Here is a 23,518-nt window from a genome sequence, read left to right on the forward strand (position 1 = left end):
AACTGATTTCAGAGCAGTGTAAATGACCAAAAATCCACATAAAAGGCCAACGAACGGACAGAGAAGGGACAGATCACCCAAAAATGAAAATCATCACTCCAAACCTGCATGACAGTCCAAAACAGTACTTTCATGTCTTGGTTTCAACTTCATTTACCTCGCTTTCTGGTCTCAACCACTGGTTTTTGCCTGTCATTAATGTCAAAAATGATTGGTGAATAACTTAAATTTGAACCTCTACTTCACACAAAGACTTGGAATAAAGTGGATGAACCATATGGACTACTTTATGATACTTTAGTGCTTCCTGGACCTTGACAGCTCCATCCCTTGTCAAATTATAGGGAAATTCTAATAGCGAAAGTCTAATCTCCGTTTGTGTTTCACAGAGAGTCTTTTGGGTTTGAAACATCAGGATGAGTAAATGATGACAGAACTTTTAATTTTGGCCAAGCTATTCCTGTCATTTTCAGCACTCTTTCTAGTTGGCTCTAGCTAGCAGGACGCTTCTCTCTACCCAGATGCCTCAGATGTTTTTTATCAGTGCAGCAGCAAGGCCAGTGTTTATATGTGACTGACAGGCCGTTTCCTGTGTCCAATGGGCTCCTTCAGCCCAGAGAGGAAAGGAGGGAATGAAAGACCAAGTGAAAGAAAAAAGTGAGGTTAAACTAGGTCAGCTATAGGAATAAGGTTTTCTATTTATGGCACAAGAAACTGTTGAAGTTGATTGTACAGTGGCATGTGAAAATTTGCAAATCCCTTGCAGAATCTGTGAAAATTGAATAATTTTAACAAAATAAGAGAGATCATGCAAAATGCATGTTATTTTTATTTAGTACTGTCCTGAGTAAGATATTTTACATAAAAGATGTTTACATATAGTCCACAACAAAAAAAATAGCTGAAATTATTAAAATAACCCCCTTCAAAAGTTTGGGAACCCTTAGTTCTTAATACTGTGTGTGGTTACCTGGATGATCTACGACTGTTTTTTGTTTTGTGATGGTTGTTCATGAGTCCCTTGTTTGTTCTGAACAGTTAAACTGAGCACTCTTCTTTAAAAAAAATCCTCCATGTCTTGCAGATTTTTTGGTTTTCCAGCATCTTTTGCATATTTGAACCCTTTCCAGCAGTGACTGTATCATTTTGAGATCCATCTTTTCGCACTGAGGACAACTCAGGGACTCAAACAGAACTATTAAAAAAGGTTCAAACACTCACTGATGCTCCAGAAGAAAACTCAATACATTAAGAGTCAGGGGGTGAAAACTTTTTAAATTTGAAGATCAAGGTAAATTGTATTGTAGCGGTTCCCAAACTTTTGCATAAAACTGTATATATGTAATGTATGCAACTGAAATGCCCTCGGATATGTTTGTTCCAGCAGGGCACAAAAAAAGAAGAGAGGGCAACTCATACCACACTGTACCGCTGTCAATTACAGACACATTATCTCACCCCCTCACAGGTACAAGGGGACATTCTTTGGTTTTACGGGGCATTCTTGCAGATTTGTGCTGCTTCGAAGGTTGAAAGACAATGACATCACCCACTGTCATCCATCCAGCCACCCACACACAGTTGTCATCTCTGTGTGAACATGACTCCGTGGGTTTGAGGGGCCCACTCAATCCTCCATGTCTACTATGTCTGACTTTATGTCTCCAATTCAGGCCAACCACATCAAAACCGAAAGCCGAAATGATTTTTGTCTACTGAACACCAATCATATCTGACCATGTCAGCCTACGTACACCCAAACATACACAGACTTCAGTTTCTCGGTTTGCTATTTAAATGACACAGTATAAAAAGTACCTTAAATGAGTAAGTTGATGTTTACCACAGAAAACAGTTTCACTCATACAGAAACTTTACAGTTACACACACACACACACACATATATATGTGTGTGTATATATATATGCTATTACATATTTTACAGCAGTGTTTGCCTTTGCACATGCACAACTTTTATTTTGGATGTGATTAATCGTGATTAATCGATTTGACAGCACTAAATCCTTTTTTCCCTTTGCATTTCGCTATAATAGTATGAAAAAGGACAATATTCTCCCGATTTAATTAACAATATATCCCATTAATAATTCCCTGGAATGCACTACAAATCTCTCATTTTTCTCCTCAAATCTTCACATCTCTTTCACGGGTAAATCATTTATTGTCTGTCAAAATGACGGAAATCACTTTGAAATAGTATCACACAATGCTTAAATTACTGAACATTTTTTTAATTAAGGCAATGTATGTTACTACATAATACAGATATATATTATTACAGTTTTATTTCACCCATCTGTTATTGCTATGGAAAGAATTGCACTTTTGGGGTTATTCATAGTTTGTTAAAAGTACCTTGTTTATGCTTTTACACTTTTCAATGTCATTTTAATCGTTGATGGTTGAAGGGTGAGTAGAATAATGTCATCTCATAGTACCCAGTTTTGCTTTTTATGTATTATTGCATTCATAGAGTGAGCTTTTCACTGATTGTTTACATCTTAAAGGAAGTTATACCCATAATTCATGCATTGGTCATTGGGCATAAGGTGGATATATCATGCAAAAATTACCAAGTTCACAGTTTAAATGGCCATGACATAAGATGAAAGACTGAATATACGAAACTTCACTTTTTAAACTGAAGTACGTAGACCGACACAAGACATGTGGCCAAAAAAGTGAAAAATATTGTTTTAATTGTGCCACGATGTAGCTAAAACAAGGGACAGTGCTAGGTTGATTACTTACAAATTGCAGTCTGTTCTGTCACTGATTACACATTACATGATGAAAACTGTAGTTAGTCACAAACTCTAAGTTACTCATTTTAGGTAATGTATTCTGACTAAATTTTAGATTACTTTAAAGTAACAAAGTGTATTAAACGCATTACAACAGGGTTTCCCAAACTGGGCTTAATGTAAAAACTGCTGCAGGTTTGTAATTTGATAAAAAAGCCACATTAATTGCTTGAGAAGCGCTTTTTCTCATCAAATTCAGAAGTTTGGTTTGCAAATGTATTTACATGACCATTCTTCATTGTGAATATAGTCAAAGCTAAACGGTATGACACACAGTAGGACTGTGTGAATAATATTTATTCTTATAATCCATTAAAAGTAACTATAATCTGATTATGAGCATTATAAAAGTAATATAGTTCAAGTACTCAACAAGTATGAGTACTCAAGTGATTATGATTATGTAATCCAGATTACATGTCATCAGTTACTACCCAGCACTGACAAGGAACAATTTAGTCCAACATTAACTAAAATGAGGGTATGAATTAATACAAGTTGTGATAGCAAATTCTTAATTCATGCCCCCGATATATTGTTTGTTTTTTCCCCAGCATGTCACGTGTTGGGCTCTATACTTAAGGAGTAAGCATTTTTAGTGGTCACAGATGTTGTAGATAAAGTATGCCGCAGATACTGTCGATAGAGCTTAAATTGCACTGAGCCTGGAATATTCCTTTAAGCGTGCCCTCCCCCCTACAACGAGCTTCCCCCACCAAAATCCCACAGCTTTGAGCCTCCAAATCAGCAGAGGAAGTGCATCGTTACTCTAGCAAGACTGGTTGGCGTCAGCGCAGGTCACAAGGGCTTTGTGGATTCGGCTTCCTAGAGAAAGGGTGAGCTGCGGAGGAGGTCTACAAAACCTAAAACCTCAAAACTCTGGCCACATTCGGAGCACAGATTGCTGGCATTTCCCACATTTATTAAATTTCCCCTCGGGGAGGCGTATCTATCTATTTGACAGATTGAGGTTCTGGAGCTAAGAGCTGGATCCACTGGTCTTAATGGTGCAGACTGGCCCGTTTCTCTTCGTCGTCTCTAAGTCTTCTGCCTCCCTTTTGGTCTTTTTCCACCTGCGGTGTCTCAGACGTGAACATTTGTTGGCCATGTGTCAGCTAAACTGGGTTAGTGTTGTATTAGCGTTAGGCTAAGCAGAAAAAGTGCATGCAGGTGTTCTGACCATCACTCAAAATATCTGACTGCGTCTAGACGCAGACACTATATATTTATTGCACCATATCTACTCAGAGTAAATTCCATAAATTCATGCATTCAAGAAAAAGTTCACATTTGTGACCCTGAACCACAAAACCAGTCTTAAGTAGCATGGGTATATGTGTAGCAATAGCCAACAATGCATTGTATGGGTTAAATTGATAGATTTTTATTTTATGCCAAAAATCATTAGGATATTAAGTAAAGATCAAGTTCCATGAAGATATTTTGTAAATTTCCTACTTAAAACGTAATTTTTGATTAGTAATATGCATTGCTGGACAACTTTAACTGTGATTTTCTCAATATTTTGATTTCTTTGCAACCTCAGATTTCAGATTTTCAAATAGTTGAAAATCATAACAATCCATACATCAATGGAAAGCTTATTTATTTATTCAGATTATGTATAAATTATGACTGGTCCAGTGTCACATTTCTTTTTTTCAGTAATCTTTCAAAATTCTGCTGGTTTGTGTTCATTTCAAAATGTTTAAGAAAGGCACAGCTCAAATAAAATGGCTAAGAATCAACCATATTTGATGTCGAACCTGGAGAAACGCAGTTTGTTTGAATGTAATCAGGCCTGAATGATATGAAAGAAAGATTCTGTCACATAAAATTACCCCATGTACTTCTAAATATGTGTACATATCTATTTTTTGCATTGAATGTAAATGAGGACATATGAAGTTATACTGGTTTGGAATGACCTGAGGTTATGTAAATGCATACAGAATATTAATTTAAGGGTAAACTATTCCTTTAAGACGTCCCGCCTTCATAAAAAACACAAATTAGACACCTTTCTGTTAAACAAAGGACATAAATTACTTTATTGAAAAAAACAGCAAGTGAAAATACACTTAAACTCATCTTTGCTTAAAAAAGATTGCATAGAATTTGGTTTGTGTTATAAATCCTACATATAAACAATATGTAGACAGGCAGCTTCATATATCATTGTGGCTTTGGAAAAAATACGTTCGTAGACGACCAGATGACACAGGCTTTGCAGATTCTCTTCTGTTCAGATGACTTGGAGTAAACTTTGCATATAAACAAGATCTAAAAGCAATGACCTTCCTTTTGTGTTTTTGACACCTTATTCAGTCTTTAAGAATATAAAAACATTCAGGAGACGCCGAATGATGTAATACCTCGAAGCTCGGATTACAGAGCCAAATTCCAAAGCCTAATTGAACTTCTTATTAAAACAGGTCTTTGGTGTGCTTTTCAGCCATCGGTCTAGAGATAGAGCCAATGCATTTGTCGACAGGCCTGCGCTGCAACAGCTGTCTCAATACATCCCTGCACGTCTGTGGAGATCTTGGTGAGAGATGACCTCTCACCACACACGCTTTGTAGCAGCTGCCCCCTCACAGTCCCGGACCAGCCGGCACCGAGGTGCATCTTGGGAATCCACCGAGAGCCAGTCCGCGGACCCCCTTCCCACGACAAAAATCTGCAGTCTACATTTAACAGGCTGTTGCTGTAGACACTGTTGTGTGAATGCATATAAAACGAATACTGGTAAAAAACAACATCTCTTCTTTGGCTTGTGGAAGCAAAGATAAGGCAGTACATTCAGCACATTCTCTACGAGTCCAAAGATTCACTTATGGCTCAAAGCCGTCCCAGCTCAAGACGGGAAGCAGCTGTCTTGTCCTCTAGGCAGATGGACAGCAGCCGGAGAGGGTGTGTTTGTGCAGGAGGGACATGCGGCTGAAGGTACGGGAGCACGTTCCACACTGGTACTTCTTCACTTCGGAGTGGGTCTGCAGGTGAGCTCGAAGGTTTGAGCGGTCAGCGAATGCACGGTTACAGTGGGGGCACGAGAAGGGACGTTCACCTTAAAGCAGAGATGAAGAATTTTGTTTTTAGTATACACACATATATACAACCTCTACAGTTTCTGCACTAGATTCTGCAAGAAAAGGTGAACCTTTAAAACTGCAACTCTGATAGGTTGATTTTTTCGTTTGTTTGCTAGGGTTTAGCTAGGTGTTTGCTTGAAAGAGCCCATCCCTATGTTTCTTCTCTCTAAATATGACTTTGTGGGAGAGCTTTATGCAGATATTCAAGATTTTACAAGTTAGCCTCTGCTGATAGATGCACCAGCCAAGCAACTGTCATTGACAAGAATGGGAATGTTATTTCTACAGATATTACAGAAATTGCCAGCTTTGAAGGTAATTTTGCCATATTCTTTAAATTTATTCTTTTAGTATCAAGCAGAAGTTACCCAGTTCGTCAAATCTAAATTACTAAGGCATGAGATTAAAGATGGAATATAACAAACATAACTTTTTAACTCGAATATGGAGCCTCACACAACATGTTAAATAAAAAAAGGATATAAGAATTTGAGCTTCTTAATTTATCAATTTGTTCCTTCGTTTTAGTTAAATTGTGTCCATGCTATTCTAATTTGTTCCCTCATTTCAGTTACATTGTGACCAAGACTAATCCACATCCTTGTTTTAATTGTGAACAAGAAAACAAATTAATAAGTTGTGTGGACAAAAGTCTTCATATTCAGACACCAGATATAATTTTTTTTATTTTTTACTTGTGGGTGCAGGACACTACAGTGAGGATAGCAAAATTAAGTAAACTGTGACATATTATACCCAAAAATTCTTCATACAGTGGACTACCAGTAAAACTGATAAAAAATTTGGGACTAAAATTTCGATTTTAGGTGATAATGTGATAATGTGATAATGTGAGAAACTTTCAAGGTGTCTGAATAAATTTTGGTTTGACTGTAATTCATTTTTAATTTTCAAGATGAATTTGTTCTGACAGTTTAACTCTTAAGTTCTTGTCACATTTTATTACCATTTTCTAAACTATAGCGAATAAACTGTGATAATGTAAGAAATGCTGACGGTGTGTGAATGCATTTTGGTTCGACTGTACATGACTTTTTGGGAGTCCTTTATGCGAATGTTCAAGATTTTACCCGTTAGCCCCTACTGATAGATGCACCAGCCAAGCAACCACTATTGACAAGACTGAGAACGTTATTTGTACAGATATTACAGATCTTGTCAGCTATTAAATAATTTTGCCACATTTCTCACATTTATCCTTTTAGTGTCACGCAGAAGTTACCAAATTCACTAAATTTAAATGACTATGACATGAGATTAAAGATTGAATATACCAAACATAACTTTTTAACTCAAGTATGGAACAAGATTAAGTAAACTGTGAGATATTTTAGCCAAAAATTCTTCATACAGTGGACTGCCAGTAAATTTATACAAATTTGGGACTAAAAATTTTGATTTGACACTTTGACCTGACCATGTTTTATTACATATCTATGAAAGTTATCTGACATTATCAAGACAAATTTGTTCTGACACAGATTAACTCTTTGAGCTCCTGTCATATTTTATTACCATTTTCTAAACGAATATGAAAATAAACTGTGATAATGTGAGAAACTTTGAAGGTGTCTGAATACATTTAGGTTTGACTGTAATTCATTTGTGATTATCAAAATTAATTTGTTCTGCCAATTTAACTCTTGAGTTCTTGTCATATTTTATTACAATTTTATAAACTATAGCGAATAAACTGTGATAATGTGAGAAATGATTAAGGTGTCTGAATACACTTTGGTTTGACTGTACTTGTCTCTAGATATGACTTTTTAGGAGTCCTTTATGCAGATATTCAAGATTTTACTAGTTAGCATCTGCTGATAGATGCACCAGCCAAGCAACTGCCATTGACATGAATGGGAATGTTATTTCCATAGATATTATACACATTGCCAGCTTTAAAGGTAATTTTGCCACATTCTTTAAATTTATCCTTTTAGTATCATGCAGAAGTTACCCAGTTCATTAAATTTAAATGACTATGACATGAGGTGAAAAACTAAATATAACAAATGTACAGTTTTAACTCAAGTAATAAGACTAACCCATACCCCTGTTTTAATCGTGCCTAGAATTTACCTTAAACAAAGAAACAATCATAAATCTGGTGGCTTGGAAAAGTAATAGGACACCTTTTCTTCATAAGCTGCACAATTTGGGGCTTGTTGATGAGAGAGTACAAGACTTATCATTAGTTTCCATGCCACAAACAGTGCAGGATGAGTTTTTAAAACTTCAAAGTTAAAGAAATAGTTCACCTTCAGTTGCTGGTCCCCATTAACTTCCATAGTAAGGAAAAAACACTGTGCAAGTCGATGGGGACCAGCAACTGAAGGTGAGCTATCCCTTTAAGGGCTGACTTTGCATGCACCACTAACAACCTCAGTGCATCATCTAACTCACCAGTATGTGTGCGAATGTGTCCTCGCAGTAACCATGGTCTGGAGAAGGCCTTTCCACAGGTGGTGCACACACAGGGGAGTGTGTGTGAGCGGATGTGCATCTTGAGCGCACCCAGACTGTTGTATTCTTTGGGACAGTGCTTGCAGTGAAAGGCCGCTCTGGTGGTTGTGCTGGTGGTTCCTTTAGCGGTAATGACCGTCTGCGGGCTGGCGGTGCAGTGCGTGAGCTGATGGCGAGAAAGCGCGGCCGGGCTGCTGCAGGACTTGCCGCAGTGGGCGCACTGGAAGCGGTCAGAGGGGTCTGGGCTGGGAGGGTCGGATGTACGGCAGTCGTCCTCCTCTCCACTGCTGCTGGAGCTGGACTGAGAGCTCAGGTCTAATGGCCCAGGAGGGGAGGGAATGCTGGGTGACACTGGTGTGAAGGTAAGTGGTAAGGCACTGGCGGTCCACACAAGCATGGAGGGATAGGTGGGCACCACTGAATCGCCCTCTCTGGTTGGGAAGTCATCCAGAGCGAAGCATTGTGGGACGACTGCATAGCGTTGGTCTGGGGGAAAGAAAAAGTGCCTGTTTAGACAGTTGTTGGACTACATGAAATGCTTCACATTGTTTAAGCAAATACTTTTCTGTTTTATACCTTTTCAAAAACAAACTTTATTTGGTTAGCAACTACTGAATATCTACTCCAAACTCCATGTGCATGCTCTGACTAAAAGATACTTTTTGAAATATCTTAATAAAATTCATTTTTTTAAATACTACAGCTGAAGCATTTTAGCAGAGCCCATTGTGAAAAAGTGGGAAAAAAATCATTATAATTTAAATCTATTTTAAAATAATATAATTATATATTTAAAATAAACAAAACAATTAAAAATAACAGCATACATACTGAAAATATGAAAGAACAACAATGAAAAGTATGAAAAAATAAAACATCAGCAACTTTGAGGTTTTGGCTAATCATAATGTTTTAATACACATACTGATACTGTATACAATAACAAACATAAACAAATATCTCTCAAAGGCACACTCACCAGTTTGACTCTCCAGTTCACTGTAGTTTGGCTTCTTGTTGGAGAAATATTTCTTGACAAGAAATGAACGTGGCATTTTGTAATAATCCTCCCCAAATTTTAGCGAAAGTTTTAGATAAACTGTAGATTGAGTCTCTGGAAAAGCTGCAGCGCGAATCCCTTTAAAATCAGTGTCTGCTTCAGATGTCCAGTTATCTTTGCGCTCAGAGCGGACGGAAAGATTTCTGATAGTCGCACATGAACTACTGCCATTCAGCCCACACGGGTCTCTTCATATGAGGCTGGGCTGTGTAGGGGGCGGGGCCCGATCTCTAGCCACGCCCCTTTAAACACCCACTGCCTGAAACCCAACCTCCCGCAGGTGCCCGCGGGGAAAACACCACAGCATCCAGCTTATATTCTCTATACCTGAGTTATATTTATAAAACTTAAGATTCTACATTGAATGAGCAGATCTGATTGGATGAACCGCTGTAAAACAACAGATAAATACTGTTAAAATCTATGTTAATGAGCTGCTTTGCTCGGCAGCGTTAAACGTCGTGCAGAATAATATATTGGTGGTTGTGGAAGAAATGTTTGATTATTATAAATACATACGTTAAACTGTTCGTTAAACATTGCAATTTTATTACTTTCTTAATTACTTTATGCTCAGCTATTTTAATTCCAGTTTAAAGACACAAAAATAAACTAAACTGAATAAAATATAGACTAAAGTTGTCCAAATGAAAAACAAAACAATGAAGGAAACAGCAAAGCCATTGTTTTGACCTACATGTACTATAATTTATAAAAATTAAATTAAATATAAATTAAATATAAATTACATTTTAAACACATCTGACAAGTTATTCTTGTCCTGAAAACACACTTTAACCTTAAAATCTACAATGGACAAAAAAAATGGTGTAGAAAGAATTTTCACTCAGATTTTCACTCATGTTTTATTGTGTTCTTCAAAAAATCATTATTACAGTGTGTCTTTATTATAGGCTGTAGCTGAGTATTACATGATTAAATTGTATTAATTAGCTTATTAATTTAAAACTGCTTTTGAAAACGTATAGGCCCTATATAACCCTGGACCACAAGTCATAAGGCTCAGTTTCTTTTAATTGAGTATTTGCACATCTGAAAGCAGATAATACGCTTTCCATTGACGTATGGTGTGTTATGATAGGACAATATTTGGCCAAGATACAACTATTTGAATATCTGGAATCTGAGGGTGCAAAAATAAAAAAAAATAAAAAAACAAATAAGAAAATCGCCTTAAAAGTTGTCCAAATGAAGTTCTTAGCCATGCATATTACTAGTCAAAAAATAAGTTTTGATATATTTACGGTAGGAAATTTACTAAATATCTTTAAGGAACATGATCTTTACTTGATATCCTAATGATCTTTGGCATAAAAGAAAAATCGATCATTTTGACTTATACAATGTAACAGTTTTTGGCTATTGCTACAAATATACCCGTGCTACTTAAGATTGGTTTTGTGGTCCAGGGTCACATATATATGTTTGACTAGACCATCAACACAGCCTTGTGATACACAACTTCAGCTTGTGACAACTAGCCCCGGTCACTCCTATAAAGGGCGGAATACACAGACTTAAATTGGACACAAAGCACAATTGCACGTCATTTAACAATCATTGCGAGCACAAGCTCCTATTTATCCTTCATGTCCGGGATCAGAGGACACACATTAAACTGATTTCCAGCATGGACACTGCGGGACATGAGAGGCGCTCAGCGGGTGTGTGGCTGAAAATTAACCCACTTCTCTGAACAAAAGTGTCCGTCCTGAATCCTCCTCTGTTGCGCTCGACTCTCCTGCCTCCGGCGCAGGTCTATTCACAGCTCACATCACATACTATTACTGGAAAACGAGGTGCTAAACTGTCCATCGGTTACTTTGCGAATGCATTTCTCATTGTGTCAGTCCGTGTGGCCATTAGATTATCTGAGGTGTTAAGTGTAGTCGTTTAGCATTCATTCACCCTGAGCTGCACCTGTGCTGGGATCGGATTGTTCCGCGGTCAGGAATGCGGCGTATGTTAGCGGCTCTTTACGCGCAGTTCACGCCGACGCCGAGCAGACGCGGGTCAAACGAGCAGCGCTGCCCCTAAAACTCATCACACAGCAGCCGCATTCCGACAACCACAGCCATTCCCTTCATAAACAAAGCAATAAACAACAGTACGTGCAGCCAGGGAATCTGTTCTTCTCTTCTTGTAAACACGTCCCTGGTGAAAAAAACAGCATATGCTGGTATGTAGGTTTTGATGCTGGGATGCTGGTCCTTTGCTGGTTTATGCTGGTCATGTTGCTGGTCAAACCAGCTTAAACCAGCACCAAAACATACCTACCAGCATATGCTGTTTTTTTTTTTCACCAGGGACACCAGATGCAAACAATATTTAGCTGTAAAGTACATGCATTGTCTGGTTATATATATATAATTTATTTTTTATATGTATTAGAAGCTTTCACTCTAGATTTTCTCAACCCAACATCAAACATTTTTTAACAATAATTTAATGTTATTTGATTGTTATCTGCTCTAACATTGCAGTACATGAATGCATACATATTATGAACGTGAAACATTGACTGTTTTCTCCCTGCAGTACAAGCATTAGCTCTTTATTTCTGTCCAAAACATCTCACACACAAAAGCTTTTAGTGTTGAGCTGACGTTCGCATAATTTGCTTGATTTTATGCCTGTCGGTACACATTAGAAAACAGCCACAGGTTGTGTTTTGTGAGCAGAGTGCCATGATCTTTTGACCTGGACACAGGGAGCACATAAAGCACAGAAATGTCCTGAGCTGAGAACAGATGTTTTCCTTGTGTTGCTCAGAGGAGACGGACACTCACTCAGCACGGTCATGAAAAGACCATTTACACTCAGCAGCGCTCCAGCTTCATTCAGCACGTGCCCTATATGAGTCATATGATTTCATCAACATCAGACATGTGATCGCAGTTCATTTAACTCATGTGTGTGTGTGTTTGAAACATGTATGATTGCTTCCATGCATTATGAGACGAGAAATATATCTGGCATAGTTTTGATTCTTGTAAACAAGGTAAATGCTGAATTATAAGTAACAGATAAACATATCTATATATTATATGAAATATTTTACAGATATTAGGCCTCAAATGTGGAAGCTGCAAAATTTAAAATTAAAAATGAATTTGAACAATATATGTTTCTTATTTTGTCCAACTATTGCACAAAAAACTAATACAAACGCAGAATACATACTTTGAAACTATAAATATGTATACTATTTTAACATTTCTCTATTTACATTTTTTTTACTGAGTACAATATTAATTATATAAACTACAGTTCAAAATTTTGATGATATTTTCAAAATGTTTTTAAAAGAAGGCTCATGAAGGCTCATTGTTTGTTCAAAAATACAGCAACTGTAATATTCTGAAATATTGTAATATATGTAATATAAAATGTAATTGATTGCTATGATCAAAGCTGAATTTTCAGCATAATTTCTCCAGGCGTTAGTGTCACATTTCCTTCAGAAATCATTCAGATGTGCTGATGTGCTGCTTAAGAAACATTATTATCAATGTAAAATAAACAGTTTAATATAGAAGTTTAGACATTCAAAAGCATCTAACAGAATTTTTTGTAACATAAATCTTTGTCAGTTTTGATCAATTAAATGCATCCTTGCTAAATAAAAATATAAAATATAATAATAAATATATAATAGAATATAACCTAAATCTACCCAAACTTTTGAACAGCATTTAACTTATAAGGTAATTTATATTTACTTCTAAAAAGCATGTTTATGGTATTTTACAAAAAAAAAAAAAAAGCCATGTCTTCCTGAATCTAACATTATTGTTTTTTTGTTTTTTATTTGTTACTAATTGTTTATTTAAACCAGTATTTTTACTGATTTATATGTTTTTGTTTTTTAATTTTGTTTATTCTTTTTTTTTACATTCTTCTGTTACATTCTTCTGTTCTTTAAATACACTACCAGTCAAAAGTTTTTGAACAGTAAGGTTTTTAATGTTTTCTAAAAGAGGTCTCTTGTGCTCACCAGGTCTGCAATTATTTGATCAAAGTACAGCAAAAACGGTCAAATTCTGAAATATTTTTACTACTTAAAATAACTGTTTTCTATTTGTATATATTTTAAAATGTAACTTATTCAGCATCATTACTCCAGTCTTCAGTGTCACATGATCCTTCAGAAATCATTCTAATATTCTGATTTGCTGCTCAAGGAACATTTTTTATTATTATTATAGAAATTAATACATTTATGTAGCAAGGATACTTTAAACTGATCAAAAGTGATGATAAAGACATTTATAATGTTACGAAAGAGTTCAATTTCAGATAAATGCTGTTCTTCTGAACTTTCTATTCATCAAAGAAACCTGAAAAAAATCTGCTCATGATGATAATAATAATAACAATAATAATAAAAAAATTTGAGCAGAAAATCAGAATTTTCAGAATAAATTCCGAAGAGTTTGGTGACTGGAAAAATACTAAATGCTAAAAATACAGCTTTATAATCACAGGAATAAATGACATTTTAAGATATATTCAAATAGACAAAAGTTATTTTGAATAGTAAAAATATTTCAAAATTGTGCTGTTTTTGCTGTACATTGGATCAAATAAATGCAGGCTTAGTGAGCAGAAAGGCTTAGAAAAACAACATTAAAAATCTTACTGTTCAAAAACTTTTGACTGGTAGTGTACTCTTTAAGTGTTTCACTCTTAGATAATCTGTTTTACATCTCTTTGTGTTATAATGTGTGAAAGCATCATTATAACAAGGATGTTCTGGTTTCTGTTTGATATTAGGAGGTGATTGTATGTTATTAGGATGAGCCTCATAAGAAAAGGGAAATCAATGAAAGTCACTGAACTGCTCATGTAACGGGGGAAGGGTGCGTGGGGTGTTAAAGAGGAGCTGCTCGTCTTCAGATCCCCTGCCTGACACAGCATGAGCAAGATAAGGTACTGTAGGGGCGCTGCATGAAGACCCCCTCTGGAATTTAAGCTGAAACATATGGTGAAACGCTCCTTCTGTCAGAGGAGCCCAGGAATTTCACTTAACAACCTTTGTCTACCTTGATGACCTGTCTGTTAAGACTCTGCTATTCCTCTGGACTCGACCTCAATCAAAACACGAGCGACTCTAAAGCAAACAAACCAGCGTCCTCAGATGACCAGTTCAGACTGGATGCCGGGTGATGCTCACCATGTGCTTTTGGCACGTAGTATGTGAAAATAACCACAGATGTGAGATGAAACACTGGCTTGACAAAAATAGTTACCCCCCATTTTCTAGATGGTTTATGAAAATGTGAATAATGTTCAGAAAAGGTCTTTGGAATGGTGTGAATTCCAGATTAGAAATTCTTAATGATTTGTACATCGATATGAGACAGTTTGCCTATAATATGGACAATTTTCAGGTGTTTTTGAAGTCAAATATCACTGATGCTGTTATGGTTTTCTTCTCAGAACTTAGTTGAAACATCAGAATGTCCACTTCAGCTGCACATATCTGCATTTCATTTAAACAATATATAATATGTTGTTCAAATATTGTGCTGTAGGTTGGTTGTCATCAACGTCCATTTTTCGAGGTTTGATGTCAACACCTATCTTTGTGTGAGATGAAGGCAGATTCACACCTTAAGGGTATTTTACACAAAAGAGGCCTGTCCGTTAGCATTCCCATTCATCTCAGCGACAGTTTCCTGGCTAGTACTGGATGTACTGGACGAAAGTACACAATTTGAAACTTTGCTTATGGGACAGAATATTTTGAGCCAAACACCTGAGCTGTAAATAAAAGATGATAAATCAGTGCAATAGTAATGAGCTCTGGTAATGGGTCACATGACAATGAGTAACAGCACAAGAAGAACACACACAGTCCCAAAAAACCCCTCACTAGTGACTAGCATGAGCTGTGATGTCAAAGACAGTGGACAGGGAAAAAGTGCATTTCATTTTTAGAAAAAATGTAAATATTTGCAATATGGTGTATGAACAAATATATGTCGGAATATGACACTACTTTTTAATGTCCATCAAGGGACAACGACTAACGTAGGCATGCTAACCAGCCGATCTTTGACTCCGTGGCTGGACATCCGGAGTCTCATTGCCTGTTTCTTTCACTGCCATCTACAGGAGAACAGCAAAACTGCTGTTGTATGATCATTACCGTTCGGGCATTGATTTCGTTGTCACATTACATTGTTTTAATTGTAATGCAAATGCAGCCTATCAAATATATTTATTGAGATTTAAAAACAGGGTCATTTACTAAAAGGCTATTTGGCCTTCACCAGTTAATTAATTGGTGGTTAATTCAAATGTAATTTTAAAACACTGAACACTTAAGACGCTTCCTTTTGAATACAGACCGCTCATTTAAATACTAAGTGAATGAAATAGGCGATTTATCCAAAGTGCATGATCAAAACAAGCAGCAATAAATAAAGGTTTGTGTCCCATATATATATATAAATATTATTCAATTTAATCATATAATCATTTATAATAATCATTATAATCATTTATATATTTATTTTATTGATTCATTAATTGATTAGTAATTCATATTATATTATAGTTGTTTTTTATATATTTTTTCCTTTGTTGTTTAGTCTTATGACTGTGTAGCTGCAAGGGCTGTTTGTCTTCATGAATAAGAGATACAAGGGAATGTTTATAGAAACTCAAGGTTTATGGGATGTTGTTGTGAATCAGTTTGGTATAACAATACTTGTTGAATTTGTGTTCTCCAGATGAAGTCTGAGCATTAAGACTATTCAATAAACTCTGCTCCTTTTTATCATCATTACTTTGTCTCCTGCTTCTGCTCTTTTCTGGCTTTCATCGGTCAACTTCCTAACTGACAGAAACCTGCCGTTAGTGGGGTTGGGGTAACTACAGCTTGCTGACTAGTTGTTCTGTTACCGGAAAGACTGATATTTTCTGACAGGATCTGGTGTCCGGGACTGGATCCTAATTGTCTGGCGTGGGGACCTGATCTAACAAATGACAAACCAAGTGCATTTTAGCATCTCATGCAATGTCTTTCTTAACCCTGGTGAAAAAAAAAAAACAGCATATGCTGGTAGGTATGTTTTGGTGCTGGTTTAAGGTGGTCCTTTGCTGATTTATGCTGTTCATGTTGCTGGTCCAGGACCAGCATAAACCAGCTAAGGACCAGCATAAACCAGCTAAGGACCAGCATAAACCAGCAAAGGACCAGCTTAAACCAGCACCAAAACATACCTACCAGCATATGCTGTTTTTTCACCAGGGAAGTAAGAAATAAAATGATAATATTTTCATTTTGAAGCACAGCCGCCATAAACTCAGACTTTAGCACATCTTTTTACTTTGAGATCGTTCTGAGGTTAAATACTGGTTAAAAAGCGTAACAAGATATAGTTTAATAGCTATATTATACTGAAATCAAATCTTTGTATAGCTATGACAGGAAACACTAAAATCTAACAATGTTTTGGAACAAAATTTAAATCTTAAAAAATAAAGCATATCAAATCAAATAGAAAGTTATTGAATAAGCATGTGTCATATTCTGTGTCCTAAACTCCTGAAACATTGGTGTCTCATATATTAAAGCAGTCGATGCGATTTGGGAATCTGTATGTGTGTGTGTGTGTCTTGTAACCGTTAACATTTTCATAAGTAACTGTAATTTAATTACACATTTTTCTCAGTACCTGTAACAGACTGCATACATTTATTTTGCAAATAAATGGCGCAGTTCTATTACATGTAACTAGTTGCTCTTGTTCCAAGTTTTATTTTTAATACTGAATAAATAAAATCAAATGACTTTCAGATTCAGGCTTAAAAATTCATAAGAAAACAAAACACTGCACTGTATGTGACTGTGCATCACGCTCTCAACCAGTAGAGGTCACACATGCCAAAATAATGAACAGTTTTGATTCATTGTTTGACGAATGTTTATTATTTTCTGTTTGTAGTCATAAGTGTGTAAAGGAACTGAATGTTTTTACATCTGTGGAAATATTTTAAGGTTTGCGTGGTTATTTAGATTTTAGATTCTATATGTTTTAAATCTCCGCAATTTGATCTTAATGACTCTCTTGTTAGACCCCTAACTATAACTGGCACTGTGAGTTTGGCTCCACCACCACTTGGGGGTGCTATGCTCCAAAAATATGTGTGTGTCTGTCTGCGCCATTCAAACTGAATGATGTTGTATTATAAAGTTCTAAATATCCACAACTTTCGCCTGATGTAAGTGGACAGTTTGATGTGCACAGCTGCAAATAACTATCAAGAACAGGCATTTTGAGTAGATCATGTTGTTAGACTGATACAGTGGCTTTTGAATTGTTAAACTGACAGGTGTCAGCTAACTAATACACAAGACCTGCAGGGCCTACAAACAGATCCTTTTGAATTTCAGATATTTGGAAAGGCTTTAATAAATATGGATGTGTTTTGTCAATAAATAAATAAACAAATACAGTAGCATTTAAGAGATGCGTGGAATATATAGGTCTAGATCTACTGCATGGACTAAAATTACTATAGCAAAGATCAGTCATTAAGGGATGTTGGTTTAATTATACATTTTATTTTATTTTTATGTAAATTTCACATCCATAAACAAAAGGGCAAACCTCTTTTTATAGTGCTTGAAAAAGAAAGTAAAATATATATAGGTGTGTCATCGAAATCTAAAAATAGTAAAACAATTACAACTATAATCCTAGTTGCTATGCTTATCTTTTAACATTTTCATATTAAAAAAAAACAGCTTAATGGTGCTTACTTGCAAAGTACATTCTCTGTATTAAAACTGCATTGTAATATGTAAAAATATGTAAGTAACTTATGCTTTATGTACCCTCTCTCCCTTTTTCCCTCTTTGTTCTTTCTTTGTCTTTTCTTGGTTTCTTTGTGTTGATGCATGTGAAATGTCTTCATACAATATGACGTGGTATTATGCGTGCTATTTGTTGACAATAAAGCATTATTTTTAAAAAATACTGCACAGACTAAAGTTGAATGTTCTCAGTTTTTGGAAATGTCTACTTTAATCGAGTATAAATATTTTTGTTACATTTTTTTCTGCTTTTGTTTACAGATTGACTCTCTTAACATACATTTCTCAAGAAATACAATTCTCTATTACATTACACAAAAAGATAGCAGCCAGATCAATAGGTCATGGCAATAATCTATTTCGCGAATGGGTCTTCTGATCATTTTTAGTTCTTTTGAATCTGTCAAACCGGTTTGCAAAAGGGCCTGAATGATAGCACTTTTCAGTTCTGGGTGGGTTTTACATTAGGGATCCCAGAGGACATCGTGAAGCCTCCTGGAGGGTTTGTGGATGGGAAGCAGTGGGAACTCTATAGATAGTAACCACAACTGTCATTTTTTTATTACTGGTTTTGCAAAGATAGACTCACCTACACTCTAGTCATTAAACACAGCCAACAATGTACCAAAAAGTACGTTGGTACTTTTATTTCTTGCTGGATAAATCTCTTTAACTCTTACATATTCTAACACAGACTCCGATTACTTAGCTAGAACTATATGTGCTTACTATAAGTCGGATTCAGTTGCATGTAATTATAATTATGCATAATTTACTGTTGTTGGTATAACAGTAGGTACTTGTAACATGTATAACAAGATCACTATAAAATAAAGTGTTACCAAGTAATTTTATAATGATCTCATTTAGCTTTACTTAAATCAATTTCCATAAAGACATCTTTGTAATTATTTAAGTACAAATGTATAGCCTAGTTTACAAAGCACTGCTAACTCCATACCTATAGGTGAAGAATCAAAGATCAGGGTTGCCAAGTCTGCTACTTTAACACCATTACAGGTTGTTTTTGATGTGACCCTAATAATGTGATATTTAGTCCATGGAATCTGACATTTACCAGGGGAATCCCACAAAAAATGTGTATTTCACCCCCTGGAACGCGAGTTTTACCGGGAGACCTTGAAATGCAATTGGACTAGTTTTGGGCTAGTTTTAAGTAGCATTTGGGAAGGTTTTGCTGTGAAAACCTGGCAACCCTGGTTGTTACCTACTGCAGTTTGCCGCTGCTGGTAGATGGCATAACTACACCAATATATTTACTTCCTGAACTCTCTAGGTGATGTTTAGACAAACTGGTTAAATGAATGACTGAATGACTTGATCATTAAAGGAGAAGTCCACTTCCAGAACAACAATTTACAGATAATGTACTCACCCCCTTTTCATCCAAGATGTTGATGTCTTTCTTTCTTAAGTCGCAAAGAAATTATGTTTTTTGAGAAAAACATTTTTCTCCATATAATGGACTGATATGGTGTTTGAACTTCCAAAATGCAGTTTAAATGCGGCTTCAAACGATCCCAAATTTTTATTTTCATAAAAATAATACAATTTATATACTTTTTTTTAAAATCAAACACTCGTCTCGTCTTGCTCTCCCTGAACTCTGTGTATTCTGGCTCAAAAAACTCTGATCGTATTTTCTCCCTCAACTTCAAAATCGCCCTATATCGCTGTTTTACCTTTTTGTTAAGGGTGTTTGATCTTTGCATGTTCACTTTGCAAAGACTGTGTCAGTACTTCTGCAGTGATGTAGGATGATTTTGAAATGATTTTTGAAGTTGAGGGAAAAAATACAGTTGGGGTTTTTCGACATACCCTAATTGTTTTGAGTCAGAATACACAGAGTTCAGGGAGAGCAAGACAAGACGAGCGTTTGGGATTAAAATGTATTTAAATTGTATTTTTTTTAATGGAAATAACCAATCATTTTGCTAGATAAGACCCTTCTTCCTTGGGTGGGATCGTTTACAACCGCATTTGGGATCGTTTACAACCATATTTAAACTGCATTTTGGAAGTTCAAACTCGGGGCACCATATCAGTCCATTATATGGAGAAAAATCCTGAAATGTTTTCCTCAAAAAACAATTTCTTTACGACTGAAGAAAGAAAGACATGAACATCTTGGATGACAAGGGGGTGAGTAGGAAGTAGACTTCTCCTTTAAGACTTATCGCCACCTACTGGCATGACAATAAAAAAGACATTTAATGGTTTGGAGTTTAACTCAATATTATGTGTCCTACTTAGACAACCAACAAGATATATTTGAGTATATGTGTTATATCTGTCATAGCTATGCACTTGAGTTTTATGATAAAATATGCAAAGCAGGCTTGAATGCAAACAAGCTTCCAGTTCTTCCTGTCAAAATGCAAGCCATAGCATTACAGGGATGGTGGTTCCTGGAAGCTGCTGAATATGGTTTGTGCCAAACATAGCGCTTTCCTTTCAGGCCAAAGAGTTCAACTTTAGGTTTATAGTTACATGGTTTCAAGTGTAACATCAAAACTGACACACATTACTAAGGTGGCATTACTGACACATTTATTGCCAGTGCAGTTGGTTGGTTTTGTTTTCATTGTTTGATTCCAATCACTTCGTAAATGTGTCACAATGCCTCTCATCCTGTTTACTTCATAAAAATCAGTAAAGATTTAACAACAAAAAGACACATGAAGCTCAAGTTGAAGGTAGACATTTGAAAAACTGTACAAAAAAACTTTTACTTGCTAAAAACTATCAATTAGAAGACAGAAGGCATGTAGCAGATTGTGTAAAACAGGTTTTCAGAAAATGTAGGTCACGTTAGAAAAAGCACTTCACCTGTATTTCATTGCGCCATCTGCTGGCCTGTTGTGTCTCTTCATGCGACCTCTGCTCCAAGCGCAGGTTTATGTTATCAGGCAAAGGCTAAGGGTAAGAGGAGACACAAGCCCGGGCAGGATATTTTAGGACGGGGCAGAGAAAGGTTATGTAATCTGAGGTTTAAACTCACCCATAGATACTATCCATCAACCTGGCCAGTTTGCTGAGTGTGTATTACGTGATCTGCAGAAAAACAGAACATTGATGAGACAGGCCAAACAAGCCAGTTTCATTACTCTAATCTAATTGTGTGGTGAAAAGTGGTCTCTCTATGACAGGTGTTTGGACGAGAGGGGGAGAAAAATGGTTGCTGACGTCAGTCGCAAAGGAACATTGCATGACATTTTGCTGAAAGATTAGAAAGGCATACTGTTTTTTTACTTTCGCATAATGTGTACCGGTGAGTCATGCATGATATGAGCAGGAGGATAGGTTTCAAGAAAGTCTTTCTGATTTCATAAGAGGTTATCTAATGAGAGTTCAGCTGTCCTTTTGGTCCAATTCTCTGGTGGAGTCTGATCCCCAATGAGTTCAGTCTCTGACTCTGTGTGCTTCATATTGCTGCCAAGGGCATTCCTCTGGGACTGTTTGTTCCAGTCGTGTAGAGACACATCAGACGGCCGGAGTGAACGAGCACGTCTTAGTCACTGAGCAGAGAGAACAGTGCAGCAGGAAGTAGCTCCATTTTCCGGCACAAATGAGCCCTTTCATCTGTGTTTACTTGACTCACAGCACTCAGCTGCAAACGGAAGTACAATTCTATGCAAATGCTTTAGTAGATAATAGCATTTTGCTTCACTCTTCCTCTGTAGCCTACCATGCTTGCTTTTCTATCTTGGTTTTTACTACTTGAGCTCCAGCTAGGCTTTTGCATTTTTGGATGTAAATGTGAGTGGAACTAGCCTATGCAAAGCACTGGTGTTTGGGTGTTGTGGGTAGTTGCCATGACATTCATGTAGCCTTTGTTTATTATAGTTACTGGATGGTTGTTTGGGTGTTGTGGGTAAAAGCTTGGGTGTTGCTACAGGCCCACGTCCAAAAGTCCATCCTCAAGTCTCTGTGATATTCCAGTTACTACATGACCCAGATTCTTCCTTCAGTATAAGTCAAAGAGATTTTGTTTTTTATAATGTTAAACCAAAGTCCCTTTAGGGCAAGTCATTTCACTCGGTGGCCATCTTTGAAACGCCTCTCAGGCAGGCAAGTGCAGCTCCTATCTCTTTGAATGGGAAACATTAAAATCTCCAGAACTGTTCACCAACCTTAGGATTATATTTCATATTTGAAATCACCAATGAAATCTGACAACAAATGCCCAAAAAATATGGTTCCTTACACTCCAATAGCATTAAAAAAATGCTTATTTTTCAGGCAATATCAGCCAGTGCGCAGTACTAAGTGCACGTCTCAGAACGCTGACTGTTTCTATAGCACCCGGGACTTCTAACAACAGCTGCATTGATGCACTGACTTTACTAGTCAACGATTGGCTCTTTCATTAAGAAGGCGGGGCTTCGTGGCCATAATGAGCGTTGCATCTTTCCCCATTCAAAACTACAGGTGCAGCTCAATAAATTAGAATGTCGTGGAAAAGTTCATTTATTTCAGTAATTCAACTCATATTGTGAAACTCGTGTATTAAAATAAATTCAATGTACACAGACTGAAATAGTTTAAGTTCTTTTACTTGTGATGATTTTGGCTCACATTTAACAAAAACCCACCAATTCACTGTCTCAACAAATTAGAATATAGTGACATGCCAATCAGCTAATCAACTCAAAACACCTGCAAAGGTTTCCTGAGTTTTCAAAATGGTCTCTCAGTTTGGTTTACTAGGCTACACAATCATGGGGAAGACTGCTGACCTGACAGTTGTCCAGAAGACAGTCATTGACATCCTTCACATTCACTGCCAAAGAAGCTGGCTGTTCACAGAGTGCTGTATCCAAGCATGTTATATGACCATGGTGTTGGTGTGCTTGACTGGCCAGCAAACTCACCAGACCTGAACCCCATAGAGAATCTATGGGGTATTGTCAAGAGGAAAATGAGAAACAAGAGACCAAGCTGAAGGCCACTGTCAAAGAAACATGGGCTTTCATACCACCTCAGCAGTGCCACAGACTGATCACCTCCATGCCATGCCGAATTGAAGCAGTAATTAAAGCAAAAGGAGCCTCTACCAAGTATTGAGTACATATACAGTAAATTAACATACTTTCCAGAAGGCCAACAATTCACTAAATTTGTTTTTTATTGGTCTTATGAAGTATTCTAATTTGTTGAGACAGTGAATTGGTGGGTTTTTGTT

General features: G+C 36.5%; 1 protein-coding gene across 1 annotated transcript in view; it reads right to left on the reverse strand.

The window, feature by feature from the left end:
- The window catches only part of snai1b (snail family zinc finger 1b), a 478,512-nt gene extending 468,581 nt beyond the window's left edge, over nucleotides 1–9,931 (reverse strand). Inside the window, exons 1-3 of the mRNA XM_051096299.1 lie at nucleotides 9,381–9,931; nucleotides 8,342–8,887; nucleotides 4,875–5,892 (exon numbers count right to left, since the gene is read on the reverse strand). Coding sequence (XP_050952256.1) covers nucleotides 5,711–5,892; nucleotides 8,342–8,887; nucleotides 9,381–9,456 — 804 coding nt within the window. The 5' untranslated portion in view covers nucleotides 9,457–9,931 and the 3' untranslated portion in view covers nucleotides 4,875–5,710. The remainder of the gene's footprint in view (nucleotides 1–4,874; nucleotides 5,893–8,341; nucleotides 8,888–9,380) is intronic.
- Between the last annotated feature and the right edge of the window lie 13,587 nt (nucleotides 9,932–23,518).

Source organism: Labeo rohita, chromosome 23 (assembly GCF_022985175.1).
Source record: "Labeo rohita strain BAU-BD-2019 chromosome 23, IGBB_LRoh.1.0, whole genome shotgun sequence".
Lineage (NCBI taxonomy): Eukaryota > Metazoa > Chordata > Actinopteri > Cypriniformes > Cyprinidae > Labeo > Labeo rohita.